This window comes from Choloepus didactylus, chromosome 3, assembly GCF_015220235.1.
Source record: "Choloepus didactylus isolate mChoDid1 chromosome 3, mChoDid1.pri, whole genome shotgun sequence".
NCBI lineage: Eukaryota > Metazoa > Chordata > Mammalia > Pilosa > Megalonychidae > Choloepus > Choloepus didactylus.
The window spans coordinates 78,067,614-78,090,075 of NC_051309.1; the positions used below are offsets into that span (position 1 = coordinate 78,067,614).

Genomic DNA, 22,462 nt, shown 5'->3' on the forward strand with positions numbered 1-22,462 from the left:
AAACTGAAGCAACTATGAATTTCTTATAAAAAGGAGTACCTCCCAAAGTAGCTCCTTTCAGCTGAAATCTAGCATTTTTGAACCTAGTTTTACCTTTCATGGTCACAGAAAGCAAATATGCCTTATCAGTATGATAGTCTTTTGACCATTTGAAAGGTACCATATTCATCACGAGCCTTCTTATCTTCAAAAAAACATTGCCTGTTCCTCTTAAAATACATTTTTAAATAATTTCACAATCCTCACTGCTCTCTTCTAAACTTCTACAGACACATCAGACTTCTGAAGAATGCTAAATTATGTCTCTACTATTCTATACAAACAGTTTTATATACCCAAGAATAGGACCTTGCATATGCCCGTTATGTTTTCATCTTGTTTGGTCAAGATCGCTTTAATAACCCACTCTAGAATTCCGCCCAGGATAGAAATCAAGTTTAACCACAAGTCCTTCAAATATTTAAATCTGTGTTACAAGATATTTACTGAAATTATTACCAAACAGTAGTAGGCCAGTTTTATGCTACAGTAAAGTAATAGTTTACATGCATTGCATGTTCAATATATAACACATTAGGGTTCTTAAACCTATTAAAAGTTCACAGCATATTTATGTCAACTTTAAAAGTTAAGAAAATACTGTTATTTTAAATGATCATAAAGACTTAAAGTTACCATTTAAGGCATGTTATACATGCTGTGCTAAATCTTCAAAAAATATATATCTATATCACATATACATAAAATACCTAATTAAAACATTGTTCCTATAGGGAAAATATATGATGACCCACTTTACAAAAATATAATGATGAGTCACTTTACAACAAGGTTTCAAGAGGAAGTCTTTAACAAAAAAAGGAGGTGAGGGAGGAGTAATTATATAAGAAGTCCCTCTCTACAAGATCAACAGCAGCATGTGAATTCTGTTCTGGCACTGAAAATTAAAGTAGGGTTTAATGAAATGCTCCATGTAATTTTCAATGAAAAAAATCCATTAACCTTTACGAACAGCATCATGCTAAATATCCAAGATCATAAATTTATAATAAAAGTTTTTATTAGATTTATTTGCAACTTTGACTAATAATGTCAACTCATTACCTATGTAGAGTATGCAGACATACCTGCAGCTTCTAGTAAAGCTTCCAGTCTAGCCTGTGTTTCTGGATCTACTGTCCTGAGGTCTGCACCATCAGTAGTACCTGACAAGAGCAACTTGGAAGCCGTTTCCAGCATTGGATTTTCCAAATCATCCTGATCCAAAATGAAAGACTCCACCTAAAAAACAAATTTTAAAAAGGAAAGAAGGGAGGAATAAAAGTAAGGAAAGAGGGAAGAGAAATAAATAGAAAAGGAGGGGAAGAGAAAGAATATTTTAATATAATCACCAGTGAAAAATACAGCCCAACCTAAATAAATTTAACCCACCGCTTAGTTTAACCCACTTCTACTTGTAGAAGAATATAAGAATATAAGAATGTATTATTTATATTTATTCTTTTCAATTTTGGGAGTGGGCAGTTGAGGTTAGTTCTTAAGCTATGAAAGCTTTGACTTGGTAGATGAGCTCAAACAGCAGTGCTCTATATGTTTTGATCTCAGGATCCCTTTACACACACTTAAAAAGTACTGAGGTCCCAAGGACTTCATTTAAGGGCTGTTAATTGATATGTACCATATTAGAAATTAAACTACAATACTGAAAAACCTCATTCATTATATTACCACTAATTTGATCAGAACAGTTTTTATATACTGGGAAGCAGTCATGCCTCGGCAGATACAAGTTTTCCAAAATTTGAATTTTTGCTTGAAAGTTAAATTTTGTCATTGGCAAGTAACACTGTTAATTGTTTTACTTAACGTGACAAACTCACTTTGATCACTTTTGAGGATGTCAACTACCTCAGATTGAATAACCATAGTTCGACTGTCAATTACACCTCCCAGTAAAAACAGCATTTCATGAAAAAAAAGGAGCTAATTTACCTTACATCTCAAACAGCCTTACAAGTATTTTCTCTCCAAACACTTTATGTGTATTTCTCATTTTGTCGCATAAAATCATATTTTTTAAAAACACGTATTCAAAAATGGAGATTTCATAAAAATCATTTTTATTGGTTCAAGGACATTCTTAAAGTAAAACTGACCTTTTATTTTCTTTTAACTATGAATACATGGCAGTGAATAATAATATGATATTTGATGCCATGGCCTTGATTCTTAAGGGGCCAGTAGTTTCACCCACAACTCATTGCTTTTACATCATCAGTGCAAATATGTCAACACAGTAAAAAGGCAAGTAAGATCTCAGTATTATGATTAAAATAGCTTTGACCTCCTACACATCTGAAATTGTCTCTGGGAACCTCAAGGATCTGCAGACCATACACTGAGAACCACTGGCACAATAGCATATACCAGATTCAATTAAAAGAAATTTTAAGAATCAGAAAAGAGCAAACTCCCAAGACAGGAAAAAGTTTTGTTTTGACGTTCCCCTATCATAGTTCTACTTTCAGGAATAAGGAAAACACACTAAAAATAAATTCTTAACCATCACAACATCAGAAATCATGTATCATTACACTTATGAAAATAACCTATATAGTTGCCAAGCATAACTACTATATTTAATCAACACATATTTGACATTATATACTAAATTAGGAGGGAAATAATGAAAGTTTCACTCCAAATTTCCATTCAACTAAAGTATTTTAATATGAAATAACATTTGAGATTTCTAATATTTCAAATACAAATGGAAAAAGAATACTCTGAAAATAAGCCTACTTGAAAAATTTTATAACATTTTGCGGTATATTAACTTTAAACAATCAAAAACAATTCTGAAGATATAGCCTTAAGAAAAAATCCCAAGAACAAACTAAAAAAAAAAGAAAATTAAGTATTTTTAAAAGCAACAGCCAAAGCACAATTTAACAAGAATTACAGGTCCAGATTAAAGTCTTGTACTTTAGGAAGTGCATGTTTGGGCATGGCTTGGCCACAGTAAGATGTGATTCAAAATTATAGCTTGGTAAAAAATATGTCTTCCTATCTTCAAACACAGTACATAAGATGAATCACTCTAAAGAAAGTGTTTCCCAATGAAATATTCTCCATTAAAATATCTACAATTATTTCAATCCAATGGGAGAAGGAAAGAAGAAAGGAAATAAAATAAACATAGGAAAATGAGCACAGACAGGTGAAAAATTAAATAATTTAAGGTTTTACATTAAAGTTTTAGAAAACAAAAGATCTCAAAGAGCAGATTATGGTTAATTTCCAAAACGAAAGAAGAAAGTAGAGGTGCTAAAGATGGTCAAATGAAACCCAGCATGCAAGAAGGGGATTTTGTATTAGAGAAGAAAAGAGATGGGAGGAGGATATTGCACACAGGACACCGGGTTTTAGGAACTGGGGCAATGATAGACAAGTATAAATATCTATATACTAGAACAGAGGGTTTCCTGTAGGAAAAGTAAAAAAATCTGAAGTTAGATCACAGAAGGTATTCAATTTTAATCAAAAGTGGTTTTCTGGCATAAAGGCTTCTATACCACATTGTACCATAATAAGCCTGGTGAAAATTTACTAGGAAAACTTCATCTCAATCTCCTAATAAGGGATAATAAGTGCAAAAATACCTCATTTTTTAACTTTAAACTTTTCCACAAAAGTTATGTTGATTTTTAATCCCACTGTTCTTGCTACATGAAAAATTTGATAACTAAAAATATTAGATATATTTTGATAAGTGAAGCAATCTTAGTGAGATATTAAATAACTGTTCAAAAGTTTCTCTGCTGAGTACTACTATTAGATTAATACAGCAAAATGTGAATTTCTGCACCTGAGAAAGAAAAGTTTAAGGGAAAATGGCCTCTATTCTCATCAATAAGCTACAATATTGATAAATACATTGAATATATAAAACCATGAAATAAATTGAATACTAAGGTTTCTATGATTCAGTATCACATTTAAAATAGGATAATGGCAAATTCAAATGACTATTTAATTCTATATAAAGAGTTATTTTCAAAAAGATATCAGAATGAAGAATATGAACGGATATCTATTATTTGCTCCCCATCCCTAATTTAAGATTAATGAAGGAGCTAGTTTCAAGGCTGCTTTATTAGAATCAGAAGAGTCAGGAACTAGCCTTGCTCAGCCACCAGTTGTGTGACACAGCACTCTCTCAGCCATCTCTAGACCCTTATTTTGCCTTACTTCTTCAGATTTAACACCACATAACATCTATATATATAAAATATATAGTATATATTAAATACAGCATAATTAAATCCTATATTTTACACATACACATACCATATATACACACACACCAAATGCACATATGTATTATTTATTATTTCTCTAAGCTCCATGCAAACAGAGTCTTTTTTTGGTTCCTTTCTGTATACCCAGCAACTAGAACTGTTCCAAGCATACAGTCAGGACAATAATATTTGTTGAATAAATGAAGAAATCTGTTAAGTTTAAGTTGAAACTTACTTCATGATTTTGGAATCCTTTCCTTTCAGGTTCTAAAAGGCTCTAATGTATTTGTACTGTATTTGGAGAAAGGAAGGAAAATAATGGTATATTTTATAGATCTTATTGGAGGTATAGAAAAATCTTAAAATAGGGTGCCAGTGGGCGAAAATGCTATCTTTCTTGATTTATTAAACAAACTTATTGCAAACGTGATGTACAAGAGATACTGTTTAGTATGATGGGGGATACAAACCAACCCTACTATGTAGGAACTTATTTTTCTAATGAGAGAGCCAAAGTATGCGTGCAAATGAACAATACAGGGAAGAGAGTGCTAAGTTAATGAGAGTTAACAGCTAAAGGAGTTCAGAAGAGGAAGTATAAGATAAGTTCATCCTTTAACACCAATTCCTCTTTTATCAGCTGGAAAGATGATTGTACTACCCTACAGAACAACTGGAGAGAGATGATGTAAGGGGACGCAATCCTTACAGAAAACAAAAATAAGTAATCTCTTTTTTCAAACGTAAACCAAGTTATGGGCATACACCTCCCTACGATGTCCTCAGCTGAGGTAATTCAGATAAAAACTGCATTTTCTCACTGAAATCCAGCTTATTTTTATTATATTATTTCTACAGAAAAAAAATTATTTTGAATCCCAAACAACCAATTATAGTACATACCATTCAAACATTGAATATGGTTTGAATAAGAGATTCAAACAAATATCTTTAAACACTTTCTTTAAAGAGGGAGGAGATGGAGGAAAAAGATGCCCTTACTAAATTTATTCACTAAAGAATAAAATCTACCAGTTACCAATATTTACCAATACTTACAACGTGACAATTTAAGTTATGCTTAAATTATTTTGAATGTATTGCTTTGATCAGTTGGATATTTTATAAAATACTGCTTGTACATCAAATTCTTATCTAATATAAAGAACCACAAAAATGCAAGGGCCTTACAGATCACCAGGTTCAATTCATTTTACAGATGAGAAAACAGAAGCAGAAGCTAGGTCCCTTATGTAAATAGCAGGTTTCTAAATACCTAGCACCAAGATTTCAGTTATACAATTACCTAGTTCAATAACTTATTCATTATAAAATTCATGCTTTAGTTTAAGGGATTGACCTTTTACACTGCTCCAGTAAAGCTGGCCTCAAATTCTATACTTAGGTACCACAGAACTCACTGCTCAATTATTAAAAGCAATAATCCAAACACTATGTGCCCCTGATGTTGGGCAACATAAAGTACACAAGCTTCCTATAAAATATTCTTGCCCCCCAAAATTACACCATAATAGAATAGAGCCTTTAGAGGTAACTTCCAGTTAACAAAAAATAGTAAGGCAAATATAGGAACACGTTAAATTGCAGTTCTCAGACTCAGCACCATTGACATTTTGGATCAGATAATTCTTTGTTGTTGGGGGCTGTCCTATGTATTGTAGTATATTTAGCAGCATCCCTGGCCCTCTACATACTAGCAGCCAGTATCAGCCACCCCTACTCCCACCCTGCTTCACCCCCTTCACCAGTTGTGACAACCAAAAGTATCTCCAGACATTACCAAATGTCCCCTGGAAGCAAAATCACCCCTAGTTGAAAACCACTGAGTTAAATGGAAGCAAACACACAAATCTAAAAGGGGGAACATTATACAATGCAACTGAATAGTTTCTTCAAGTCAGAAGAATGGAGGGAAAAGGGGAGCCTGTTCTAAATTTAAAAGATAAAATAAGCAGCAACATAACATGAAACTTATTTGAATCCTGATTCAACAAACCAGCTGTAAAAATGATATTTTTGAGACAAGTGAAAAAAAAAGCTGAATATGAACTGGGCATTAGATAATATAAAGGAATTACTCTGCTTATGTAAGAAAATGTCCTTAGTTTTAGAGATGCATATTGAAGGATACAGACATGGTGGAAGGGATTTGCTATAAAACACTTCAGGAAAACAAAGTTTTCATGCAAATTCTTGATAATGTTGAATCTGGGTGATAGATATAGTCTTTATTATACTTGATGCTATACCTTTGTAAGACTAAATGTGATGTACTGTAGAGGCTGCTGTTGTTTAAAATATTATTTAAGAGTAATACCATTTAGTTTTCTAAAGTAATTAAAATCCTTTTTGTTCCCTCCCCAAAGTAAACCTGACTTAACACAAACAGTTAATAATGAAAATCAAGGCCTTTAAAAAAGCTCAGAGATGAGTGCATGTGTTTCATTGTACTTCCACAATCCTTCTGTACTCAAAACACAGTCACATGGAAATTCGGAAAATTAAGGTCATCTGGACCTACGGTGAACACAAGCTCTACATTTCAAACCAAGTCCTCCTCAAAACATATATTATGGTTACCATGTTAAAGAAGAGCAGTTCATTTTTAGTGTAAGAGAACTGGTATTTATTCCAAAAGATAATGAAGTAGTATTATCTGATTAACTGGATATCATATATACATATACAAGCTCTATTCAACGTAACAAATATTCAACCCCAATTATATAGTATGTGCAAAACAGTATGCTAGTCACTGGAGAAAATATAAAAATGATTGTTTTATAATCATTGTGTTCCACAGATATACAATATAAAAAGGCAACTCTAAGTGCAAACAACTAATAAATCAAAGAAGACTGAAAAACATACTAAATAGATACTATTAAATAGTGATGGTCCAGAGGAAGGAGAAAACAATTCTGAATGAGGGTGACCCAAGGAATGATGCTTAAGGAAGATGGGGCCTTTTAATATTGAGAAGTGCTGAGAAGTTGAGAATTTACATTTTAGGTTGCTAATGGATTTAAGTATTAAGGCAAATGATCCATGTTTTACGAAGATAATTAGAAACCACGTAAAAGAGGCATAGATGTGAAACCAGAGACGAAGAAACCAATTAGGAATTTATCAAGCTGTTAATCTATATTTCAAGAAAGAGCCCAGGTACAAACCCCTCCCCCCCAAAAAAAGAATGTTTATTATGAAGTTTTCAAAATTTTCTTCGTTTTTACTAAGTGTCCGTGTTTGATTTTGTCACTATTTTTGTCATTTCAATGGCATTAAATGGGTTTACAGACATACATCATAACTGTCTACAAAAAATAAGTAGTTTAAATACAACTTCACTTGAAGCTGTCACTATGGTCTGAATTACATAATAAATCAGGTGTCATTTATTTAGTGACATTCAAAGCATAGGCTATATAAATATAATTCAAAGCAATAATTTCTGAATCTTGATATCATTTGTCACTAAGAAAATAGCTGTTGCATATAAAAAAGCTGCATATAAAAGGTAGACATAAAAAAGTTAAGAAACTAGTTTGAATCTATGATAATTTTAAGGCAGTGCTTGAATAAATTCTTAATAGTTTACATTATGTATCTCATACAAGTCCAGAAAACTATGTTTATTTGCTCTTCCTAGTTCTACTATAACAGATAAATACAAATAATAATAAATATTCATAATTGAAAATCATTATAATTTATTCTCTTTGTACATGGCCCTGAAACCTAGTTAAAAATTTCTTTGGTCTGTGTCTATGCAGTCTTTACTAAGGGTAAACTCCAAATAAAATACCACAGTTCTTAATGAAGAGCTAATTATTTCAAAATTAATTTAACTGGAATATTTTAAATCTTTAGCAAAGTTACCAAATACTGATCTAGGTATCAATGAAAAAAAAAAATCCACTTTTTCTTGTAAAATGAATGTCAATTAATAACATGGCCTATTATGGTATTGCGAGATTAAAGTAAATAAAACTTAATTGGACCTGCCTGGAGATAAATTAGCTTTCAAAATTTCTGTTTATACCCAACCACTACTTTATTCCTTCACTCTCTCATTCATAGTCATCTCTCCGACTAATAAATATTAGTTTGCACCTATTATGGTCTAGGAATGTGCAAAAAATTAGTGATACAGTGCTTAACATAACCTTGTTCTTCATGGAGCTTACACAAAACACAACTTTCTTTCTTAGGCTTCAAAGTACTTATCTCTCTCAGCAACTCAGTATGAAATTACTAACATAATTCAATATGAAAAATTTTAAATTAACTGTAAATTTTATAAAGTGGAAAAATTAATCATTTAAAATAAGACAAAATTCTATGGAATTCTCAAATTTACAGTTTATATATTAAAAGATATTTTTGTAATAGAATTGAAGAATATTTTAAAAATTTCCCCCGAACTTTATACCAGTAGTAGGATGAAATTTAATTACGAATTTAGCCTGTTTCTGGTTTTTATCATTAGGTATTATCTTTAAATAGCCTCATAATAAAATGATTCTTATGAGATTGGCTTTAACACGCACGCCCACGTGCACATGCACACAAAACCTGATGTCATAACCTGTTGAAATTTCAGAATTCCAAGGATTTGAGGTATAGAGTGATTCCAGAGAGAGGGAAAAACCTGTTAATTACAGAGAAATAAATATCAGATTGATACCACACTTCCCAAATACAACACTAGATGCTGGAAGACAACTGTGTAATCAATTAAAAGTTCTGAAGCACAATTCTTTTGAAAGTAAAATTCCAAACTGGAAAATAACTAAAAAGATGACATTTTAGATATCTAAGCACTTTGAAAATTTATAAACCACAATCATTTTCTGAATGTAGAGAATATACTCCTTCTAAAAGAAAAATTAATCCAAGAAAGGGGCAGCTTGGAATACAAGACTAAGTAGTTAGAAAAGAACCAGTATAATACATCATAACATCTCAAGTAATTGTTAATAAATGATTCTATAAAAAGTAGAAAAGTAGAATCATAATATAACATAATCATGGTAGCAAAATTTCAGATTATATAAAAAATAATATAACATAATCATGGTAGTAAAATTTCAGATTATGTAAAAAATATGAAAGCCAGGATTGAATGAAATCAAGACAACAGCCTATGTTCCAGGGAAAGGGAGAAACTAGTTACAAATGCTATTTAATTCCATTCAATGCCTGCAGAAGAACAGAATAAGACAATTTGCAAATTGGGAATGAAGCAGAATAAACACTCAATAAATTCAGCTGAAGCTAAGAAAGAGGAGAAAACAAAAAATTGAGAAAATGTAACATATTAACTATAATCCTCAATGTTAGGAAAAAGACTAAAGACCAAATGAGCAAGTTAATAGTTAATATAAAAGTGAGTGTGCAAAATCTCCCTACTTAACACACACACACACACACACACAGATTAGGCTAAAAAAAACAAAAAGGAAAAACCCATCTATATGTGGTTATAAGGAAGATATCTAAAATTTTTAGTCACAAAGGCTGAAAACAGAGGAATGAAAAAACAATAGCAGCCAAAGCTGCCATTATTAATATGAGACAAAAAAGAATTCAAGTCCAAGAGCGTTAAAATAGAAAAAAGGGTATTTTATCATGATAATGGATGCAATAAACTAAGGGCATGTAATAGCCCAACTTTTATGCAAATAACAATACAACATAGTAATATATAAAGTAAAAATGCTAAAAATATAGGCAATTAGAAAACTCACATAATTTAGTGGGAGCAGACTAAATTATACAAGGATACAGAGGATTTAGAAATTTAATTAACTATATTTATATTTCATAGTGAAATATGATTTAGTATATCATGAACAGAGAATGCACAGTCTTTATAAACAAACAAACCAAAACCTGACCATAACTTAAGCGAGAAAGAAAATCTCAAGAGATTTCTAAAAGAAGAAATCATACAGGTTACATTCTTGGTCCATAAGCTAAAAGAAACTAAAAATTTTCAATAAAAGGATGATGCTATAGTCTGTTTGGAAATCAGAAAGGAACAGAAATTTTAAAATGCAACTAAATAACTCTCAGAATAGACAGGAATTGAAAATTAAAATTACGTTCACGCTTTCCCTATGGGATCTAGTCATAGCTGCCTTTAAAGAAAAAATATAAGGAGTTATTAAAATTAGAAAACTGGGCATAACTATAAATCAATAAATACAAAAGCTTAAACAAAATGGATGGCTTTCTAGGAAATGGAATTATCAAAAATTAATTCAAAAAAAGAAAACCCAAGGAGAATATGTCCATTGAAGAAAACTTAAAGGTAGGTCAGATCTATCCTTCAAAATACAACTGAGCCCAAAAGTATTTTGCGGTAATTTCCACCAAATTTAAAGAGCAGTATTATATTATTTAAGCATTATTTTATTATTTTGAAAAGTACATTTAAAAGGATATCAATTTTGATAAAGTAAAAAAAATAAAAAATAAAAAGTAAAAGGGAATCAAGCCCAGATGGATCTGAGAGTATTTCCACCAATCTTTACAGACCAGAGCAATATATTATTTCGAAAGCCCAGAAAACAGAGGGAAAAAATTCAAGTTCATGTAAATAAATAATCCTATTAACAAACCTAAACAGGAATAAAAAACAAACAAAAAACCTAGATTACATCTGTAAATACAGATGCAAAAATCCTAAATAAAACAAACCATTAAGCAAATCAAACGCAGCAGTAGAGTAAAAGAAAATTATACAATACATAAAAGAAGGGATAAAAGAAATGAAGTACAGATAGCTGAACTCAGATGCAGCGACCTCCCCCTGCCTGAGATGCTTTTTCTAAAGCTTTCATTCTTTAGGTCTCAGTTTAAATTTTACCTTCTCAGATAATACTATCAGAAGAGCTCCTCTTCTCATCTCTCTACCACACTGCCCTCTTTATTTCCTCAGGGTACTATCACAAACTAAAATTATCTTGTTCTTGGGTACTTGCTTCTCTCTCTTCTCCATATAAAAGAGAGAGGAACCTTTTAGACTTGCTCAGTGCTATCCCTTGTGCTTGGCACAGTTCCTGGGACAATGTAAGATCCAAATAAATATTTGTTCAATAAATATTAAAAATAAAGCTCATCATGGTCAATATTAGTAAATTTATTTGTGCAATCCACTATACAAAAATATTAGGTGATTTAAGGCACATATAAATGTAAAAGTGTAAATATTAGAAGGATTTCACTTAAATCAGGAAAAAAACAAAAATGCCAAATCAGAACAAGCAGTGAACAGTTCTAGAAACCTAAGCAGTACAACTAAAAAAACAACAGAAGTTGTAAATACTGAAAACAGAAAAGGCAAACTACCATGATAAACAGAAAATATATTCATCATCCTAGAAATTTCAAGAGAAAGAACTGAAAACTAAGTCAATGGTAAGACCAACATATAAAGATCAATAGCCTTCCTACATACCCGCAATAACTATCAGAAAATAAAAAGGGAAATGGAAGAAAAGATGTAATTCACAATAGCAACAAAAACTAAAAAAAATACCCCGGAATAAACCTAACAAGAAATGTACAAGACCTATATGAAGAAAACTATAAAACTACTAAAGGACATAAAAGAGCACCTGAAAAAATGGAGAGGCATACCATGTTCTTGGAAGGGAAGACTCAATAGTGTAAAGATGTCAATTCTCCCCAAATTAATCTGTAAATTCAATGCACTTCCAATCAAAATCCCAAAGGGATTTTTAATGGAACTTGACATGGTGATTCTAAAGTTCATCTGGAAGAGAAAATACACAAGAATTGCCAAAAAATTTTTCAAAAACACAATGGGATGGGTTGTCCTACCAGATATCAAATTTAATACAAAATGACGATAATCAAAACAGTGGAGTATAGAATACAGAACACATACATTTGGAACTTTTAAAAATATGATAAAGGTGGTATTTCAAATCAGTGGGAAAAAAAGACATCTTGTTCAATAAATTCTTTTGGGAAAATAGCTATGAAGTTGGAAAAATAGGTTCCTACCACAAAAAATATGAAAAAAAAAAAACCTAGATGAATTAAAATTTAACAAAAACATAAATAAAGCTAAATAAGTAGTATAAGAAAATATAAAAGTCTAATTATTATACTGTTGTAGGCAAGACAGTTTTTCTGGAAAGACAAAACCTAGAAGCTAGGAAGGAGAAGACACAGATTTTGATGGTAAAAAAATCAAAATTTCAAAGATACCATAACATATGACAACTGACAAGCTAAAAGAAATTTTATAAAATATGTATGCCCTAAAGAGAACTATAAAGAAATCCTACAAATTCTGTAAGAAAAAAGACAAACATCATAATGGGAAAATGGAAAATGATACATGTATACAATCACAGAAGAAATACAAATGCCCCAAAACTATGTTCAACTTTATTGGGAACCAGGTAAATACAAATTAAAGTTAGATATTGTACACACTGACAGATAATGTCTAATGTATTAGAGGATAATTTGGCAAAATCTAAAATCAAAATTTAAAAATACAATTCTCCTTCTGAGAACTTAGATCTGCAGAAAAACTTGCACATAGAAGCAAAGAAATATGTGTAAAAATGTTCATTACAATATTGTTGATAATAGATAAAATTATAAATAATCCATAAAACCATATTAGAATAATGGTCAAATGATTTATGGTATATCCTATTATGGAATAATAAATAGCTGTGTGAAGAATAAAGCAGATCTATATATAATGACTACATCATGACTAATAATGTAACTGCCCTTCTTATTCTGTCCCATAATTCTTCATCTCTTAATCCTGCATTTTTAATCTTCATATATGTATTTTTTTCCAATTTATTTATTATCTCTCTCTCCCATTTGAAAGTATGTTTCACGGGGGCAGGTACTCTGTTTTATTCATTGCTCTATACCCTGCAACTAGAATAATGCCTTAAACAATAAATATTAAAAATGTTTACTGAATGAAAATATGAATGCCAATGCAGAAAATCTCCACATTACATTAGATGGAAAAACAAAAAAAAAGGAAGACGCAGAGAAGTAAACTTGGTATGTACCTATTTTAATTGATTTAAAAACCACAACAAAACTATTTGTATGCATGTACAAGGTCAAATATAAACTTCTCAAGGATAAACCCAAGCTATTAACAGTGGTAATGTTACGAAATCAATGGAATGATTGGCCTTTTTCCAGTCCACATACCCATCTATACCGCTTACCTTAAAAAACAAAAAACCAAACAAAATCATAGTTTTTCCTACTCTGTGATTCTGGCAAATAATTAAGAAAAAAGATCTTTAGACCTTCAAAAAAACATCAAGAATGACCGTTTAACCATTTCTTTACTTCCAGCAAAAACTGCTTTGAAACAGATAGGATCAATTTGCTGGTATTATGTAATTCAGTATGAAGTATGCATATGAATCCTAATAATTTTTACCTTCTGTGTCAAAGAAACTTTTTGGAAGTCAGGTTTATTTAAGTTTAATTTAGAGTAAAATTCATCCTTTTTTAGTTGTACAAATCTATGAATTTTGACATACACAGTCATGCAATCAACAACACAATCAAAACACAAAATATTTTCAACAATCAGAAATTTCTTTCTTGCCCCTTTGCAGTCAACCCCCCTACACCATCCCTCAGCCCCTAACAACCATCTATTTTCTGTTACTTTTGTTTTGTCTTTTACAGAATGAAATGGAGTCATACAGACTTTTGACTCCTCTTTCATAAAAGCACAATGCTCTTGAGCTTCATCCACGCTGTAGCATGCTTCAGGAGTTGATTAGTTTTTATTGTGAGCAGCATTCCATCATATATACGAGATGTTCCAGTTCGTTTTTCTAATCACCAATTAATGAACATTAGAGCACACTTTGTGTGGGCATGTTTTCACTTCTCTTGGGTAAATACATAAACTTTCACTCAGGTGACAAGTTTATGTTTAAATTTATAAAAAGCTACCTGTTTACCAAGTGGCAGTACCATTTTGCATTCCCACCTGCAAAATCTGAGTTCTGGTTGATTTCCATTTTTACTAGCAATTGGTAGAGTTCATTTTTTCTCCATTCTCCCTGCCTCCATTCTAGTAGGTGTGAAGAGATATCATACTGTGATTTTAATAAAAGGTTAAAACTTTTTCCCCCTTTTTCAATTGGGTTGCTTTCTCTTTGACTTTAAGACGTCTTAATATATTTTCTGGATACAAGTCTTTTATCAGATATATGGTTTACAAATATTTTTTCCAATTATCTTTCTTTTCAGTATCTTCTGAAGAACAAGTTTTAAATTCTAATGAAGTCAACATTACTTTTATTTTTGTGGGTTTTGTACCCTATTGAAAAATACTTTGCCTAACCTACAGTCAATAAATATTTTTCTTGTTTTCTTCTAGATGTTTTATTATTTTAGTTTTATAACTAAATGGGTCTTATAACCCATTTTTATTTAATTTTTGCACAGTGCAAGGCATGGGTTCAACTTTCTTTATGTAAATATCAAAATATTTTACTACTATTTATTAAAACTAACTTTTCTCTACTGAATTCTCAGCACCTCTATCAAAAATCAGTTGCCCATAGTAGCATGTCTGACACCTAAGTTAAAGATAGAAGATAAGGCTGGGACTGTTTAACTTAGCAAAAACTGGAGTGGTCAATGATTGTCTCCATGTACAAATATAAAACTCTTCTTGCATGTAGAGCAACAAATGAATGTAAACCATGCAGAGTGTTGGAAAGGGGATGGTAGTGGATAAAAAATATAATCAAAGCAAACTGGAGTCTATAGTCAACAGTAACATTGTAATATGCTTCCATTAAATGTAACAAAGGCAATATACCAAAGCTAAATAAGTTATGAGAGAGAGATATAAGGGAGGGATATGGGATTCTTGGTAGTGGTGTTGTTGTCTGTCCCTACTATTATATTGTATTGTATGATATTTTATTTTTCTTTTTATTATCTTTTTCATTATTCATTAAAAAAAAAAATCAATTGCCCATCTTTCTGCATAACCTGATCAGTCCCTGGAACTTTGAGTATCTGCGTGACACCTGAGACTCAGAGTTAGAGTTTGGCAGCTATGAATGTCAGTAATATCCCATACTGCAATTGTTAAAAAAGCTGAAAAAGAGTTCAGACTTCAATTAGAAGTAAGAATGAAGCGGAACTGGTTAGGACTAAGGCAAATCAGACTACAGGGTAAAGGGACGATATGACTCTATTTGAAAACTTCAATTTTTGCATGAGACAAAAGGATGAGATGTTTATTTGATGCAAAATCTATATTTTCTGTAGCACCATAAATAATTTAACTTGTATGGTCAGTATATTCAAACACTATAATTACATGGACCTTTGAATAGGGAATGAGATCTGGTTGGTTTGTACAGGTTAGTGTGAAACCCTGATACATCCCAAAGTAATCTGACAAAGAATAAAAAAGTTTTTGCAAAGCCCCCCTGAGAGACTTGGGGAAAATGTGGAAATATTAAACTCCCCCACCTGGAGAACTACTGATATTCTCACAAGCATTGGGAACTACCAATTTAGAAGGCTGAGCCCTCAATCTTGGGGCTTGCCCTTATGAAACTTGTTACCGCAAAGCCTAATTATAATTGTGCCTGAGAGTCTCCCCAGAGAACCTCTTTGTTGCTCAGATGTGGCCTCTCTCTCTAAGCCCAGTTGGCAGGTAAATTACTGTCATTCCCCCTATGTGGGGCATGACTCCCAGGGGTGTAAATCTCCCTGGCAACATGGGACATGACTTCCGAGGATGAGCCTGGACCCAGCATCGTGGGATTGAAAAAGTCTTCTTGACCAAAAAGGGGAAGCAAAATGAAACAAAATAAAATTTCAGTGGCTGAAAGATTTCAAATGGAGTCAAGAGTTCACTCTGGGGGTTATTCTTAGTGCCATATAGCTATCCATTTTTAGGTTTTAGTGTATTCGAATAGCTAAGAAGGAAATACCTAAACTGTAACTGCCACCCAGTAAGGAGCTTTGATTTTTGAAGATGACTGTATAACTATGTAGCTTACACGGTGTGACTGTGTGATTGTGAAAACCCTGTGGCTCACATGCCCTTTATCCAGTACATGACAGAAAAATGGAAACAAAAATTAAATGAATAATAGGGGGAATAGGAGGAATAGGATGTTTTGGGTATTCTTGTATTTTTATTCTTATTTTTATTTTTTATTTTTTGGAGAATGGAAATGTTCAAAAATTGATTTCGGTGATGAATACATAACTATATGATGGTACTGTGAAAAACTGTACACTGTGGATGATTGTAGGGTATATGAATATATCTCAATAAAACTGAATAGAAAAAAAAAAGGGTCCACCAGTGGGGGAATGGGTGAATGAAGTACTGCATATTCACCCACTGAAATATTATATGGCAGTTAAAACAATATTTAGTATGATATCCTTTCCATAAAATTCCAAACATCTGCATTAAAAAAAAAATCAATTGCCCATATATTATTGAGCTTCTCTACGGTCACTACTCTGTTCCATTTATTTATGTGTCTGTCCTTTCATTGATTCTACACTGTGTTAATAAGTCTTAAAATCTTTATAGTAAGTCTTAAAATCTTCCAACTTGGTTTGTTTTTCAAAACTGTTTTGGCTACTCCAATACCTTTTCTTTTCCATACAGAGTTTTGAAAGAGTTTGTCAATTTCTACAAAAAAAAAAAAAAAAAAAAAAAGAGGATGGTAGGATTTTGATGGGACTGCATTCAATGTACAGATCATTCCAAGGAGAAATGACATCATAATTGAGTCTTTCAATCCATGAACATGCCATGTATTTTCATCTATTTAGGCCACCTTTAATTTCTCAAGAATATTTGTAGTTTACAGCATATAAATTGTGCACATACTTTGTTAAATTTATCCCTGTTTCATGGGTTTTAGTGTTATTGTAATTGTTACTTTAAAATTTTTTCATTTTCTAACTGTTCATTGCTAATATGTAGAAATATAATTGATTTTTAGATTTACTGAATAACTTGTGTCATAAAACTCAAGAAACTGGTAAGTTCTAGTAGTGTTCTTTTTGTGTGTGTGGATTCCATCAGATTTTGCATACAATCACATCATCTGTGAATAGGAAATGTATTTGTTTCTTTCCAATTATTATGCTTTTTATTTTTTTTCTAACCTGGCTAGGACCTCCGGTATTATGTTGAATACAAATGGTGAGAGGAGACAACTTTCCCCTGTTTTCAATCTTAAAAGGATATTATTCAGTCTCACTGATATTAGTACATGAGACTTACATTACGATGTTAGTTGTAGGTTTCTGCATACACCAATTACCAGATCAAGGAAGTCCTTTTATATTATGCTGAGAATTTTTTTGATCAGTGGATATCAAATTGTCAAATGCTTTTTCTGCATCTATTGAGATCATCAAATGATTTTTTTGAATGTGTTGTTATAATGAATTACATTGATTATCAATTGTTTGGCCAACTTGGGTTTCCTAGGATAACCACCACTTAGTCATAAAGCATTAACTTATTTACTTATTGTTGGCATTTGTTTGGTAATATTTTGCTACAATGTGTTATATACGCCATGAGATATACTGGGCTGTGATTTTTCTCTTACTAATATCTTTGCTTGATTTTAGTATCAAGATGATGCTGGTATCACAAGGTGGGAAATTATTCCATATCCTGTATTTTCTGGAAAAGTTTGTGTAGAATTGTTATTATTTCTTCCTTTAAATGTTTCATACAATTCACACAAGAGCCACTGAGCTTGGAGTTTTCTTTGCTGGAGGTTTTTAAATTAGGAACACAATTTCTTTACTAGTTACATTACTCAGGTTATCGATGCTTGAGTAGGCTTTAGTAGTTTGTGTCTTTCAAGGAATTTGTCTATTTCATCGAAGTTATTAAATTACTGTCATAAAGTTGTTCATAATTTCCTCTTACTAGCCTTATAAAGCATCTTAATGGGATTTGTACTAATGCCTCTTTATTCATTGCTGGTGTTAGCAATTTGTGTCTTCTCTCTCTCTTTTTTTGATCAGTTTGGTTAAAGGTTTATCAATTTTAATGAGTCAGTGAACCAGCTTTCAGTTTGACTTATTTTCTCTACTGCTTTTGTTTTCAATGTCATTACTCTCTGCATTTATTTTTATTGTTTCATTCCTTCTGCTGCTTGGGTTTGATTCACTCTTTTTTCTAGTTTCTTAACATAGAACTTTAAATTGATGATTGCAGCATTTTCTTCTTTTGTAATGTAAGCATTCAATGTTATAAATTTCCACCTAAACACTGCTTTAGCTGCATATAAATTTTAAACATACTTCATTCAATTAAAAATATTTTCTAACTTCCCACTCAGCTTTCTCTTTGGCCCACGGATTATTTTTAAAGTGCCTTGGTTAATTTCCAAATATGTGGGAATTTTCCACATATCTTTTTGGTTTTTACTTTTAGTTTAATTGCATTATGGTTATAAAGAACATACTTTATGCGATGTCAGTTTTTTAATTGAAATCAAAATGCTTTAAAAGTTTTGTTTACAATAAATAAAATAATTATCTTTATCATAGGAATTCTAAAGAGTTAATGGAAAGATATTAACACAGAGGCATATTGTACCAAAATGTGAATGTAAGAAATACAAATTAAAAATCAATTAAAAGGAAAGACTGTTAGTATCAATATTTCTTCTAAATTCCACAAAGAAAAAATGTTAATGCACCAGTCCAAGAATCTGTATTTTCTGAACTGCAAGATAACTCCTCCTGGATATGCCACATGTATCTCAATTAAATACATCTTAAACCATTATCTTTCAGTACTCTCTTTCCCATACCCAACAAAGAGAAATGTTCTTTTTCCTGTATTCACTCTCAGAGGACAGAACATTTCCTTTAGTATCTTCATCTCCTCATCAACTCCACTGATCAGAAATAAAACTCTACAGTGAACAGCAACATTAGTAGACTTCTAATAGACTATCATTATCCAAAGAAATGGCTAAACTTTATTTCTACACATGTGCATATAAGATACCTAAGACTTATGCTCAAATACCAGTTAATAAATTTCTTAAGTGTTCTAATTCCCCTTAAAATGCAAATCAGAGCATAGCACTTCTTTGTTCAAGCCTATCCAATGGCTCCCATTTCACTTAGATCAAAAGCAAAAGTCTTTACAATGTTTCAAGATGGCAAAGGTTATTTTGTTTGTCACTTAGGAAACCCAAACTCCAAGAGTATGACAGATGAGCAACAAGATAGTTGCTGAATTAATGATTTCTAATATTTGAGTGAGATCCAACAGAAAAAGAGTACTACTGGCTTATCAAACAATAGTGAATATAAGTAACATTAGAACACTAGATACTTGCTCCCTTGAAATGAAACAAGTATATATGTAATATAGTTAATATATTTCAGTAGTTACCAAAACAAATGCTGCCAATTATAATTAATACTTTTCTCAACCTATCTGTTTTGTTTTACCTAAGTTTGAAGATAATAATATCTAAGATAGTACATTTTACGTCACCCAATAAAAACAGGTAGAGTTAGCTTTAGGTTTCACTAAATTTCAAAATACTAAAAACTGGGCAAAGTGGTGACCTTTTTTTGGTCAGGCTTTTGAACATTTTCATATCATCAATCTGGAAGAAATTAGAGAAACATAATTTCTAATTTTAAAGTTAACTGCAATTTATGTAGAAATTAAATCCTAAAAACTAGATTTGCCCAGAGATGTCAAATACCATATACATGCAAATGAAAAGCAATGTTCTCCCCCCAAAAAACATGATTTAGAAAAGGGGAGACACTTACATTTGCCTCCTATTTGGGAGGCACATTAGCCAAAAATATTAAGTCTGGGATATAATTATATACAAAAGCCACATGGCAGGATTTTTTTTTTTTTTTTTTTTTTAAGGTAAAGGAAAGTAACAGGATTAAAATTTATTCCTTGAGATATGGTCTTCAATTCCAAGTGCTGGATATTACCACAAAGAAGCTTTTTTAAGATAACTTTTAAAAACTACCCAGTAAATGACATTTTATTGGAAACAGAGAATAGATAGCTACATAGAGGAAAAATGAAAACCTCAAGTGTCATAAGTTTAAAATAATAGGTATTGTGGTTTGAGATACAATCATTATACAAAAATTGTGAAAAAGCTTTATCTCAAAAATCTTAAATGGAAGGAAAGATGTACAATGGAAAACAGTGCTAGATGACTCAAAAAGCAGCTTTAGTGTTAAGTACAATGTCAAATATGAATGTGAAGATTCAGAATAAAATTATTTTACAAAATGTGAGGGTGGTAAATGATTTTAAAAGTCACTTTATAAAATAGACATTTATGAAGTTCCCTTATATTCTAAACTTTATACTCAAGTCGCTATTATACTGGACCTTGACCTCAACAACCATTTCACAGGAATGCAATATACTAAGAGCTTTCCAGGAACTAAGTTTTTGTTTTCTGGGCTTTTGTTTTTGTTTTTATTTTTGCATGGCTTCATAAAAGTTTGCAAAATTATTCAAACAACTTCTGGAAATCATGCTGCTCTCTGCAAAATATCATTAGCTAACCCTTATTTTGGAATAATTTTACCAGACACACATGAAATCATGATCATGAAAATAACTGCCCAGGAATACAAATGAAATTACAGAATTTATAATAACTGACCCTTATCATGGTTTTTCCACTGGAATCTGTCTCTAATTCATTGATTTTGTTGTCTGTTGGCAGAAAAACAGCAACAGGCACTTAAAGATGGATTCACCTTAGTGTTTACATAAAACTTGCCTTCATCCTAGAATATTTTATGACCATTTCACAGCCAGTTTAACCCAATATGAAAGTAAAACATCTAAAATCACGACTGAAAATTATCATTTGCATTTTTAAAAGAATCACTGTGGTGATCCAAGAGATATCGTTTCGCTAATTAATTTGGAAGCATATCCCAATGATCAGATCAGTAATTCCTGGTTGGTGGGGGCTATGTCTTCACCTCTGTTTATACCACAACACTTCACATATCAAAGGTAATAGATTAATGCTTGCTAAATTTAACACAAGTATAATATTTTACTTCCAGCATTAAAAATGTTTTAAAAAATTAATACATCCAATTATCAGAAGGAGATATATAGGCAAATCCCCAATTAATTCAAATGTTACAGCCAGTACCCAATTAACTCCCATGCTCTATTTGTTGGCTGGTTATTTGGAAATCAGGAGCATCTTTTGAGCCACCCACTTCCCACCAGTCACTGTAAACTGAGAAGCTCTGAAAAGTTGTCAGATGTTGTTATGCTAACACGTCTTAGCTGCAACAAGAAGGGTTCTTATGGTGGAGGGTAGAAAATCAATTACCATGCAAATATCACTTATATACTACATTTCTATAGTCATACAGTGAATACCGTTCACATTATGGAAATCAAGGAAATCAACATTTACGTGATATTTATAGCAATGCAAACAATTGTGCTATAATGCAATAAGTGCATCCCTGACAAATTGCACATTCTGTAAAACAGCACACTGAAAACCAACAAGACTAAAAATACACCGTTTTGGGGAAAATTAGAGATGGGAGCATACCACTCAAAACTTATGCTACTCTGTAACCAGAATCTAAGAAAAACAAATAATAATAGCACACTTGAAAAGATATATAAAGAAAAACTACAGTAAATGTATCTTCAGACATCTATCTCACACCATATACAAAAATTAACTCAAAATGGATCAACAGGAAGATGGCAGCATAGAGAGGAGACAAAACCAGTCTCCCCTGGAACAACTAATAAACTACCAAGAACAACTAGCAAATAATCTGGAATAACTGCAGGGGGACCAACGTGACTGTCCACTCATCATACACCAACCTGAATGGGGAGGAATGCCCAAGATCACAGCATAAAATCTGTAAGTAAAAATTGTGAATCCAAGCTAGAAGCCCCACCCCCCACGGCCCCAACTGCAAAGCCTGGTGGTGCTAGAGAGCAGCACCTCCCAGCAAGTGAATATAGCTCAGCTGAGCTCCAACTGGGGTTTTAATTAACAAACGTGAACTGCTCAATA

The 22,462-nt window shown here is 31.8% G+C and overlaps 1 protein-coding gene across 4 annotated transcripts in view; it reads right to left on the bottom strand.

Annotated features, from left to right (window-relative positions):
• Window positions 1-22,462, bottom strand: part of ANKRD17 (ankyrin repeat domain 17) — a 175,378-nt gene that overhangs the window by 93,196 nt on the left and 59,720 nt on the right. For all 4 annotated transcript variants that reach the window (XM_037829953.1, XM_037829952.1, XM_037829955.1 and 1 more), the window contains exon 2: window positions 1,128-1,281. In XM_037829953.1, the coding sequence (XP_037685881.1) occupies window positions 1,128-1,281 (154 nt within the window). The remainder of the gene's footprint in view (window positions 1-1,127; window positions 1,282-22,462) is intronic.